The sequence below is a fragment of the Ictidomys tridecemlineatus genome, chromosome 1 (genome assembly GCF_052094955.1).
Source record: "Ictidomys tridecemlineatus isolate mIctTri1 chromosome 1, mIctTri1.hap1, whole genome shotgun sequence".
NCBI classification, from domain to species: Eukaryota; Metazoa; Chordata; class Mammalia; order Rodentia; family Sciuridae; genus Ictidomys; species Ictidomys tridecemlineatus.
The window spans coordinates 171,609,801-171,622,432 of record NC_135477.1 but is presented as its reverse complement, the minus strand read 5'-3'; the positions used below and the strand labels follow the sequence as shown (position 1 = coordinate 171,622,432).

Sequence of the window (12,632 nt, the reverse complement as noted above, 5' to 3'; positions counted from 1 at the left end):
CTGAATTTCATCTTGCTTCCTCCAACCCCTAATCCATTCTCTAGAATGATTTTAAAACACAAACTGATCCTGTCCCTCTCCAAGTTAACACCCTTTAATAACTTTCGTTGCCACCAAATAAATTGCAAACCCCTCAAGGAGGAAGACTGACAGACTCTGCCTGCAGCCCTCCTCTTCCTCCCTGGCTATACCTCTCGCTTCATCTTCGATATGTCCCCAGCAAGGCCTTTCCTGACCTCCTAGGTGAAGTCCAGGTCTCCTCGTGTATACATACAGGGCACATTGGCTTTTTCTCATCACCTAGCTCAGTTATAAATCCTTCTTCATTGACCTTTGATTTCTGAGAGGGTAGGAACCAGCTCTACCCAGTTCATTGTTTACCCTGGGTGCCTGACCTAGCACATATTAATAACATTTAATAAACATTGCCTTGCTTCATAGGGCTTTGGGGAACTTAAGCCACTATTTCACCATAAATGTGATCTATGGTGTCTTTGATCACTCCAGGAGCCACTGGGATCGAAGACCGGCTGCAGGAAGGAGTTCCAGACACAATTGCTGCTCTGCGGGAGGCTGGGATCAAGCTCTGGGTCTTGACAGGAGATAAGCAAGAGACAGCGGTCAATATTGCGTATTCCTGCAGACTGTTAGATCAGACCGACACCGTTTACTCCATTAATACTGAGAATCAGGTAAGACCAAAGTAGGAAATCACAGATAAATATAGAACTTCACCCCAGTCAACAGGAGAAAGACTCATAGGTAAGATTTGGGCACACAGGGAAAGCATATCTGATCCCAAAATATGGCTGGATCACACAGCTTAATATGCCCCCACATGTTGTCTGATCTTTTGTGTTACCTCCAATATTACAAGCTTGTACCTCTCCTCAAAGCCAGCCTCATCGAAAGCAAGGTGCTAAGCAACTCAGGGAGACCCTGTTTCTAAATAAAATACAAAATAGGGCTGGGGATGTGGCTCAGTGGGCAAGTACCCCTGAGTTCAATCCCTGGCACAAAAAAAAAAGTTAGTTGTATCTCTCCCAAATTCCATTTCTGGTCCAATTTCCCCGTTTTACAGACGAGGAAACTAAAGACAATCCCAAAGGCTCAGTCACTTGCTAGTTTCTGTTAAAACTAAGGCCAGAACTCCATTCTCCTGCTGGGCTAATGCTATTACACTCTAAAACACTATTTACTCAAGAATCACATTTTTAAGTTTCTTACAACATTAATTCACACGTCAGAATAGTCACAATTAAATTGAAACTGTTCCAAGTTTAAGGCTTCAGCGCCAATTTTTATGTTGTGGAGTGGAAACCCCAAAGGAATAATAATGCAAATCCAGTGTTTTGATGGTGAAGGAGGAGAAAGAAGGCAATTTTCAACCAAAGTAGGGTATATAGGTTGTGGGTGGCAGGAAGTGAGGTTCAGGAAAGTGCTGTGTGAAATGGGAAGAACAACATTCCATGCTCTTATACAATTTTGCATTTAGGAGGCAAAATCTATTTTCACAATGCATCTTCTTGGCAAGAAGGTTGAGAGGTGAGCATGGAGACGTTCACACCTGTCTAAGGGGGCAGGGATTGGATTAGGCAGGCTGGTGGGCATCCCATGGGGAAAACGATGGAGGAGGAAGGCCAGGAATTAAAGAAGCCAGGAAATGGGAAAATGAGGACACTGGCCTCTCTCCTTCAGCTTGCCTAAGTGCACTCTAGACCTAGAATGAAAATTTGGGAAGTTTGATATTTGGCTTTTATTCCATGCACAAGTATTTGAAAACGCATACACACACAGTATACCGTGAAGAATGCCTGAGAACCTTTAGATTATTTTTAATCCTTTTCTGTCAGATGCCCAGATTATGCTTGATTAAACACCAATGAATTTTGAAGATGAAAATACTCTCATGTAAAACCATAGCTTTAGTATTATGTTTAGGGAAAAAAAGGTGATTTTCAGCTTGTTTAAGTGCTTGATCTCTGTAATAGTATTGATTCTTGCCAGTCCTGCTTGCAATAGGAAATTGTCTGCCATGATCCATCCTTCTGTCATTCCCCCACACACACCCTTGAATTCTGAAAGTAAGACACATGCAAATCTGTGAGGTGGCCAACATGAAGGGGAGGGGTGGGATTCTCTTAAATGCAATGCATTATTTTTGCATTGGGAGCCCAGGTTCCCAAGAAACAGTGGGTCACACTCCAAGTAGTCAGTTCAGTCATGGAATCTTTAATTCCATACTGTCAGTCCTTTTACCACTGTCCAGGACTCTCAACATGATGCCTGAATCCTTATCCCTGTGGGACTAAACCTGCAATATTAGTCTTTTTCACCCTTGCCTGGGATCAAGCAGTAGGTATGTAAATATGTCAAGCCAGAAACTGGAAAAATACATTCTAAATCTTAGATTTATTTAAACCCCCATTTAATGTAATGACTTATTCAGTGGATATTTTCTCCAAGGGTTTTAATTTGCCTGATTCATTATAAATTGATTTAGGGCTACTGTGTCTTTCCTACGTACCTTAAAGCAATAAGCAAATTCTGAGACCTATCTAGACCTCAGGGTTCTCATCCATAAAATGAGGGAAATACTAAGTCATCCCCAGAAATGTTAATTTGTCAAGAAATTTTTAAAGGGACTAATAATAACAACTGCTGTTATTAACAACCTATAGTGCAGATTAACAGTCTAAATACGCTACTTTTGAACTTCACTCTCCTAATCTGTGTAAAAGGGTTTAAAATATTTACTTAAGAGGCTACTGGAAGGATTAAATATGACCACAGAAAAGCACTCACTTATAGTAACCAATACTAGTTACCTATTGCTGTATAACAAATTACTCCACAATTTAGCAACTGAAACAGGGATTTAGGAGCCTGTGGGTTAGACTTCCAGAAGCATCATCCTCACAGGGTACCTGTGGTTCAAGGTCTCTATTGAGGTTGTAGTCAAGCCAGCAGGGCTCTGGACTCATCTAGAGGCTAAGCTGGTTAGGTCGTTTGGGAGTAAGAAGAGTCCTGCTTCCAAGTCCACTCGTGATTGTCAGCAGGCCTCAGTTCCTAGCCATTTGGGCCTCTCCACAGAGCTGCTATACAACACAGCAACGTTTTTTCCAAGGCAAATCTTTCCTATAGAATGAGAAAGAGTAACACCTCTTCGTTTTTTTGTGGAATTCTTCTTCTTTAGAAAGGAATAGGTAGATCTGATTCACACTCAGTGGAAAGAGATTATGCGAGGGCATGAGGACCAGTACATGGGCATTCCCTAGGAATTGGCCTCCATCAAAACTTGACAGTGAATAGTCACTATTGTAATTAATACCTTGGAAATAAGCAAGTCAAGAGATTTGATTTTCGAGACTGACATTTATAATGCCTTTCTGAAGACATACATTGAAGAAATTTATATAATCAATACCAACCCCACTTCCAGAAAGGACCACCTTGTGTTCTTTCCTAAATAAGTGCCTCTAATACAACCACTTGCTCCTGGAACCACTTCCTGTGGCTTCTTTGGGCTCTGTGAATACTACAACATTTACTATCTCCTAAAGAAAAACTTGGGAACAACCAGCTACAGCCGCATTTGCTCTAGAATGTATTCTAGACATTCCCAGATAGAACTCTTAACAGTATCCTACAGACCTGTCACTTTAGAACTAACTTCACAAGTTTTGCTGATATCTGCATATGATCTGAATTGTTTCTAATTGTTTCGTTTAAATCAACACATTTGAATATTTATTTTTAGAATAATTACTTTGTGGGAGTTGGGGGGGAACACTAGGGATTAAACCCAAGGACACTCTACCACTGAGCTACACCCCAGCCCCCCTTATTTTAACATTTCATTTGGAGACAGGCCTCAGACTTGCAATCTTCCTGCCTTGGCTTCCCAAGTTGCTGGGATTACAGCCGTGTACCCCTGCAACCCAGCTAGAATAAAATTTTAGCACTTCAATAAATGAAAAAAGTATTATCCCTTGCCCTGTATAAAAGAACACTAATTACCATATGAATAAAGCAATGCTGCTAAAATTAATACTACTGTCTTCCACAGCCTCTTCAGACATTATGGAGATATTAAGAATATAATGAGAACCAAAATCTGATTTTATCTTTGATATAGTCAAAAGTAATGGAAAACACTTATGAATAAATGACTTCCTTACTATATTTCAAAGTAAATATCAAGGGGATTCCTCCAAACCATAAGACTTTCACAGGGATGTTTTGTCCAAATCAAAGTGAGCAACATTTCATGCAACAGTTCTTATGACCTTTTATGGAGTAGATCAATAGATAAAAACAAATCCAGGGTAGATGTGGGGTTTTTGTTTCATTTTTTGGTACCAGGCATTGCACTCAGGGGCACTCGACCACTGAGCCACACCCTCATTTTGTATTTTATTTAGAAACAGGGTCTCACTAAGTTGCTTATCACCTCACTTTTGCTGAGGCTGGCTTTGAACTTGTGATCCTCCTGCCTCAGCCTCTCCCCCAGTTAGAATTACAGGCATGCGCCACTGTGCCAGCTGATGTGTTCTTTTTAACTAGGAAGCCACAATTTGGGTAGTAATGGCCCTGCCTCCTCTACTGTGTTTGGATGACCTTGGGTGAGTCACTTGAGAGCTCACTGTTTCAATATCATCTCTAAATGTTGTACCCATAAGGATGCTCTAAGAAGCAAAGAGCACTGAAATGACCCGTTAAAAAAAAAAAATAGTCCCATAACTGCATGAAATATTGTCATCATTTACCATCATATTAGCATTATTTATCTTAAACCAACCTTGGATCAGTCTTCATCTTGCTGAGTTATTTCCACTTCTCAAGCAATGTCTGTTTTGGCCATTATTTGATTTCAAGTTAATATTGCTTTGGTGCTATTTAAAATATTGCAGAAAAGGTAAACACTGGAGAACAACTACCGGGTCATACCTAGGGTAGTAAAATTGTTATTATGAAAATGAAAATTTTAACATACATTTGCAAGGTTGCTCACTATGTTATAACCATATCCTGTCACTGTGTATAGGAGACCTGCGAATCCATCCTCAATTGTGCACTGGAAGAGGTCAAGCAGTTCCAGGAGCCACAGAAGCCAGGCTGCAAGCTCTTTGGCTTCCGCCTCCCTCCTAAGACACCATCCCCCACCACCAGAGCTATGGCTCCGGAAGTTGGACTGGTCATCAATGGGAAGACGCTGAATGTCATTTTCCAGGGAAAGCTGGAGAAGTTGTTTCTGGAGCTGACCCAGTATTGCCGGTCTGTCCTGTGTTGCCGCTGCACCCCGCTTCAGAAGAGTATGATCGTCAAGTTGGTGCGAGACAAACTGGGCGTCATGACCCTTTCCATAGGTACCCATCATGCATAAGGCACAGGTGGCAGCTTAGCTGGGATTATCTGACAAAAGAGGTGGGAGGTCAGGGATCAAAGCAAGATGCTTAGACTTGTGGAAAGCCCTGGTCTCAGAAAGGTCAAAGCTACAATCGAAAAGTGGCAACTAGGAGATCCAGCAGAGGTTGGAGTAGGAGAGTGCATCAAAGCTTTTGGGTCTCACAAGTCATGTAAAGGAGGTGCAGGGCTTAGATGGAGGTTGATGCCAATCAGCACCTTGAAATTCAGAACCTGCAGGTAGCTCAAAGTGTCACCAACACTGCACACTCAGGCCATCTCCATCCTAACATGCAGCCCATTTCTCCTTCAGTTCTGTACAGGGAAATAACCTTAGACTTAAGAGCATTGCAGTCTGATAAGATCGTCTCACTTTTTAAGTGTATTCTAAATAAAAGGCTAGCACAGGGCAGGTCCTCCATAAATGCTGGCAAGTTAATTGAATTATGCTGAGGGGATAAGCTTGAAACATAGATATAAACAGTACTCACTGAACACCCTCCACCAACAATCAGACCTGTTTTACAAGGGTCTTCACAACTTGGTCTCTGCTAACTATGCAGCTGTGTCTCCTACCATGGCCACCTCCATTCCCCTGTCCTTTTGGCTCTCCATGTTCCAACCCAAGGTAACTGCTTGCCATTCTCCACGAGTCTTTTCCCTCTCAAACTTTTTACAAGCAGTTTCCTCTGAAAAGAGCATTTGGTCTGTTGCTTTTTAACCATCCCTTCCCCTGGGATTGCCATAGGATCCACTGCCTTGGTATCATGCACTGTTATTTTTTCATAGTGGCCTCCTCCATATACAATGTTTCCCTGAAGTACCAGGAGTAGTCTGTTTTATTCACATTTGATCCCACAACATTGAATGCCAGACATGCAAATCACAGCAATCCTCCCTTATCCATCTTTTACTTTCCACTGTTTAGCTACCCATAGTAAGTGAGCTCCAAAAAAAGTAGAAAATTCTAGAAACAAATTCCTAAAGTTTTAAATAATTACTATAGTATACTGTTTTACTATAATACTCTAGTAGTAGCTATAGTTAATGTTTTGTATATGACAGTAGAATGCATTACAATTCTTATTACACATAGAGAGCATGATTTTTCATATCTTCATTGTATACATATATTTACCCCAATTCGTGACTTCATACCTGTGCTTTGAGTAATAATGATCATCACATTCCAGCATCATTAATTACCTCATGCTCCCTCCCTTCCCCTCCAACCCCTTTTCCCTATCTAGAGTTCATCTATTCCTCTCATGCTCCTACTCCTTATCCCACTATGAATCAGCCTCCTTACATCAAAGGAAACATTCAGCATTTGGTTATTTGGGATTGGCTAACTTCACTTAGCATTATCTTCTCTAACTCCATCCATTTACCTGCAAATGCCATGATTTTATTCTTTTATTGCTGAGTAATATTCCATTGTGTATATATGCCACATTTTTTTTTATCCATTTATCCACTGAAGGGCATCTAGGTTGGTTCCACAGTTTCGCTATTGTGAATTGAGCTGCTATAAACATTAATGTGGCTGTGTCCCTGTAGTATGCTGTTTTTAAGTCCTTCGAGTATAGTCCAAAGAGAGGGATAGCTGGGTCAAATTATTTCATTCCCAAATTTCCAAGAAATCTCCATACTGTTTTCCATATTGGCTGTACCAATTTGCATTCCCACCAGCAGTGTATGAGTGTACCTTTTCCCCACATCCTCGCCAACACTTATTGTTGTTTGTCTTCATAATAGCCGCCATTCTGACTAGAGTAAGATGAGATCTTAAAAGTAGTTTTGATTTGCATTTCTGATTGCTAGTGATGATGAACATTTTTTCGTATTTTATTGATTGTATATCATCTTCTGAGAAGTGTCCTTGGCCGTTTGTTGATTGGGTTATTTGGTGCTTAGCTTTTTGAGTTTTTTTTATAGACCCTAGAAATTAGTGCTCTATCTGATGAGTGAGAGTTAAAAATTTGCTCCCAGGATGTAGGCTTTCTATTCACCTCACAGATTGTTTCTTTTGCTAAGAAGAAACTTTTTAGTTTGAATCCATCCCATTTATTGATTCTTGATTTTAATTCTTGCAACACAGGAGTCTTATTAAGGAAGTTGGGGCCTAATCCCACATGATGGCTATTAGGGCCTACTTTTTCTTCTATTAGACGTAGGGTCTTTGGTTGTATTCCTAAGTCCTTGATACATTTTAAGGTGGTTTTTTTTTTTTTTTTTCGTGGTGAGAGATATGGGTTTTCCCAGCACCATTTGTTGGTGAGGAGGCTATCTTTCCTCCAATGCATGTTCTTGGCACCTTTGTCTAATATAAGATAATTGTAATTTTAATGGGTTAGTGTCTGTGTCCTCTGTTCTGGTGCCAATACCATGCTGTTTTTGTTACTATTGTTCTATAGTATAGTTTAAAGTCTGGTATATCGATGCCATCTGCTTCACTCTTCCTGATAAGGATTGCATTAGCTATTCTGTGTCTCTTATTTTTCCAGATTAATTTCATGATTGCTTTTTCTATTTCTGTGAGGAATGTCATTGGAATTTTGATCAAAATCACATTAAATCTGTATAGTGCTTTTGGAAGTATGATTATTTTGATAATATTAATTCTGCCTATCTGAGAGCAAGATAGGTCTTCCATCTTCTAAAGTCTTCTTTGATTTCTTATTTTAGGTTTCTGTTATTTTGATTATACAGATATTTCACCTCTTTCATCAAGTTTATTCCCAATTTTTTTGTGGCTATTGTATATGGGGTAGTTTTCCTCATTTCCCTTTCTGAAGATTTGTCACTGATGTACAGAAATGCCTTTGATTTATGGGTGTTGATTTTATATCCTGCTACCTTAATGAATTCATTTACTAGTTCTAGAAGATTTCTGGTGGAACTTTTAGGGTCTTCCAGGTATAGAATCATATCATCAGCAAATAGAGCACAATTTGAGTTCTTCTTTTCCTATATGTATCTCTTTAATTTCTTTTGCCTAATTGCTGTGGCCAGTATTTCAAGAATTATGTTAAATAGAAGTGGTGAAAGAGGGCATCCCTGTCTTATTCTAGTTCTGAGGGGGAATGCCTTCAATTTTTCTCCATTTAGAATTATTTTGGCCTGGGACTTGGCATAGATAGCCTTAATGATGTTGAGATATGTTCCTGTTATCCCTAGTTTTTCTAGTGTTTTGAACATAAAGGGGTGCCATATTTTAGCAAATGCTTTTTCTGCATCTATTGAGATGATCATATGGTTCTTTTCTTTAAGTCTATTGATGTGATGAATTACATTTATTGATTTCCGTATGTTGAACCAACCTTGCATCCCTGGGATGAATCCCACTAGATTGTGATGCACTATGTTTTTGTATTCAATTTGCCAGAATTTTATTGAGAATTTTTGCATCTATGCTCATTAGAGATATTGGTCTGAAGTGTTCTTTTTTTGATGTGTCTTTGCCTGGCTCTGGAATCAGAGTGATATTGGCCTCATAGAATGAGTTTGGAAGTCCTGCCTCTTTTTCTATATCCTGACATAAATTGGGGAGTATTGGTATTAGTTCTTCTTTAAAGGTCTTGTAGAACTCACTGTGTATCCGTCTGGTCCTGGGCTTTTCTTGATTGGTAGACTTTTGATGGTGTCTGCTATTTCATCACTTGAAATTGATCTGTTTAAATTGTGTATATCATCCTGATTCAATTTGGGCAAATTATATAGTCTAGAAATTTTTCGATGCCTTCAATATTTTCTATCTTATTGGAGTACAAGTTTTCAAAATAATTTCTAATTATCTTCTGTATTTCTGTAGTGTCATGATATTTCCTTTTCATCACATATGTTAGTGATTGGAGTTCTCTCCCTCCTTCTCTTCATCAGCCTGGTTAAGGGTCTGTCAATTTTTCAATTGTTTCTTTTGTTTCAGTTTCATTGATTTCAGCTCAGATTTTAATTATTTCCTGTCTTCTGCTGATCTCGGTGTTGATTTGTTCTTTTCCTAGGGCTTTGGGATATAGTATTAAGTCATTTATTTGTTGACTTTTTCTTCTTTTATGGAATAAACTCCATGCAATGAACTTTCCTTTTAGAACTGCTTTCAAAGTGTCCCAGAGATTGATATGTTGTATCCGTGTTCTCATTCACCTCAAAAAAATTTTTGATCCCCTCCTTGATGTCTTCCGTAACCCATTGTCCATTCGGTAGCATACTATTTAGTCTCCAGATGCTGGAGTGGATTATATTTCTTCTTTTATTCCATTATGATCAGATAGAATGCAGGGTAGTATCTTTTATAATTGATAAGAGTTGCTTTGTGGCATAGTATATGGTCTATTTTAGAGAAAGATCCATGTGCTGCTTAAAAGAAAGTATACTCCTTGAGGGATGGACTATTCGATATATGTCAGTTATTGATTGTATTATTGAGTTCTGTAGTTTCTTTGTTTGGCTTTTGTTTGGAAGATCTATCTACTGATGAAAGAGGTATGTTAAAGTTACCCAAAATTATTGTGTTGTGGTCTATTTGACTCTTGTACTTGAAGAGTTTGTTTGGTGAACATAGCTGCTCCATTGTTTGGGGCATATATATTTATACTTGTGAAGGCTTGTTGGTGTATGGTTCCCTTGAGCAGTATGTAGTGTCCTCCTTTATACTTTGATTGGCTTTAGCTTGAAGTCTACTGTATTTGATATGAGAATGGAGACCCCTGCTTGCTTCCACAGTCCATGTGAGTAGTATCACTTTTCCTAACCCTTTACCTTCAGTCTGTGCATGTCTTTTTCTATGAGATGAGTCTCTTGAAGGCAGCATATTGTTGGATTTTTTTTTTTAAATCTTTTGATTGGCGAGTTTAAGCCATTAACACTCAGGGTTATTATTGAGACATGATTTGTATTCCCAGCCATTTTTGTTTGTTTTTGGTATTTAATGTGACTTGGTTTCTCCTCTTATTAGATTTTCCTTTAGTGTAATCCCTCCCTCTGCTGATTTTCATCACTGTTTTTCATTTCCTCTTGGAATATTTTGCTGGGGATGTTCTATAGTGCAGGCTCTCTAGTTGTAAATTCTTTTAACCTATGTTTATCACGGAAGGTTTATATTTCATCATCAAAACTAAAGCTTCATTTTGCTGGATATAAGATTCTTGGTCAGCATCTATTTCCTTTCAGAAAGAAGGAAAATAGTAAATGTTGTTCCATGATCTCCTGACTTTGAGGGTCTGGATCAAAAAATCTGATACATGAATTGGTCTCCCCCTATATGTGATCTGATTTCTCTCTCTCGCAGCTTTTAAGATTCTATCCTTATCCTGTATGCTAGGCATTTTCATTATAATGTGCCTTGGTGTAGATCTGTTGTAATTTTGTACATTTGGTGTCCTATAAGCCTCTTGTATTTGGTTTTCCAATTCGTTCTTTATGCTTGGAAAATTCTCATTATCTCATTGAAGAGATTGTGCCTTCCTCTATTCCAATAACCTTTATATTTGGCCTTTTGATGCTGTCCCATAATTCTTGGATGTTCTCTTCATGGTTTCTTTTTCACTGTGTGATCAACTTTATTTTCCAGATTGTATACTTTATCTTCATTATCTGACATTATTTCTTCCAAGTGATAGTCTGTTGGTTATGTTTTCTATTGAGTTTTGTATTTGATTTGTTGTATCCTTTGTTTTAAGGATTTCTGACTAGGTTTTTTTTTTTCCAGGGTCTCTAGTGTATTCTTTTACCACCTGTATCTGTTGGAATGATCAATTTTTGCTTGTATTTGCTCATTAAGGTCATTCTTTAATTCACAGATCTTTTGTTTTATTGATTTTTTAAAAAAAGACATGACAGCTGAATGCATTACAGTTCTTATTACACAGAGTACAATTTTTCATATCTTTGTATATATAGTATGTTCACACCAACTCATGCCTTTATACATGTACTTTTTTTGCATTACAATTCTTATACATATATACCACAATTTTTCAAATCTGTTTATAAAGTATGTCGACACTCAATTCAAGTCTTCATACATGTACTTTGGATAATGATGTCCATCACATTCCACTGCCCTTGCTAATACCCTGCCCCCTCCCTCCTACCCCCCTTTCCTATCTGCAATTCATCTAATCCTCCCATGCTCCCTCTTCCTATCCTACTATGAGTCAGCCTCCTTATATTTGAGAAGAAATTCAGCATTTGTTTTTTGGGGGATTGGCTAACTTTGCTTAGCATTAACTTCTCCAGTGCCACCCATTTACATGCAAATGCCATGATTTTATAAATACACGACAGCGGAATGGATTACAGTTCTTATTACACAGAGTACAATTTTTCATATCTTTTTATTCTCAATGCTGAATAAAATTCCATTGTGTGTATATGCCATATTTTTTTAATCCATTCTTCCACAGAAGAGCATCTAGGTTGGCTCCACCATTTAGCTATTATGAATCGTGCTGCTATAAACATGTGGCTGTGTCCCTGTAGTAGGCTATTTTTAAGTCCTTTAGGTATAGGCCAAGGAGAGGGATAGCTGGGTCAAATGGTGGTTCCATTCCCAGATTTCCAAGGAATCTCCATACTGCTTTCCATATTGGCTGCACCAATTTGCAGTCCCACCAGCAATGAATGAGTGTGCCTTTCCCCCACAAGTTGCCAACACGTGTTTGTCCTTATAATAGCCGCCATTCTGACTGGAGTTAGATGAAATCTTTAGTTTTGATTTGCATTTCTCTGATTGCTAGAGATGAGCATTTTTTCATATATTTGTTGATTGATTGTATATCATTCTGAGAAGTGTCTGTTCAGGTCCTTGGCCCATTTGTTGATTGGGTTATTTGGTTTTTTGGTGCTTAGCTTGTTCTTTATAGACCCTAGAGATTAGTGCTCTGATGTGTGAGGAGTAAAAATTTGTTCCCAGGATGTGGGATCTCTGTTCACCTCAGGTTGTTGGGGTTTTGTTTTTTGCCAAGAAACTTTTTAGTTTGATTCCATCCCATTTTATTGATTCTTGGTTTTAATTCTTGCACCATAGGAGTCTTATTAAAGAAGTTGGGGCCTAATCCCACATGATGGAGATTATGTCCTACTTTTTCTTCTAATAGACACAGAGTCTGATTTAATTTCTAGGTCCTTTTGAGTCAAGTTTTGTGGATGGTGAGAGATAGGGGTTTAATCTCATTTTGTTGCTTATGAATTTCCAGTTTTCCCAGCACCATTTGTTGAAGAGG

At 38.6% G+C, this 12,632-nt stretch overlaps 1 protein-coding gene across 4 annotated transcripts in view; it reads left to right on the top strand.

Moving 5' to 3' along the window:
* Positions 1–12,632, top strand: part of Atp10b (ATPase phospholipid transporting 10B (putative)) — a 335,243-nt gene that overhangs the window by 289,846 nt on the left and 32,765 nt on the right. For all 4 annotated transcript variants that reach the window (XM_078052000.1, XM_078052012.1, XM_078052023.1 and 1 more), the window contains 2 exons: positions 508–692; positions 5,048–5,369. In XM_078052000.1, coding sequence (XP_077908126.1) covers positions 508–692; positions 5,048–5,369 — 507 coding nt within the window. The remainder of the gene's footprint in view (positions 1–507; positions 693–5,047; positions 5,370–12,632) is intronic.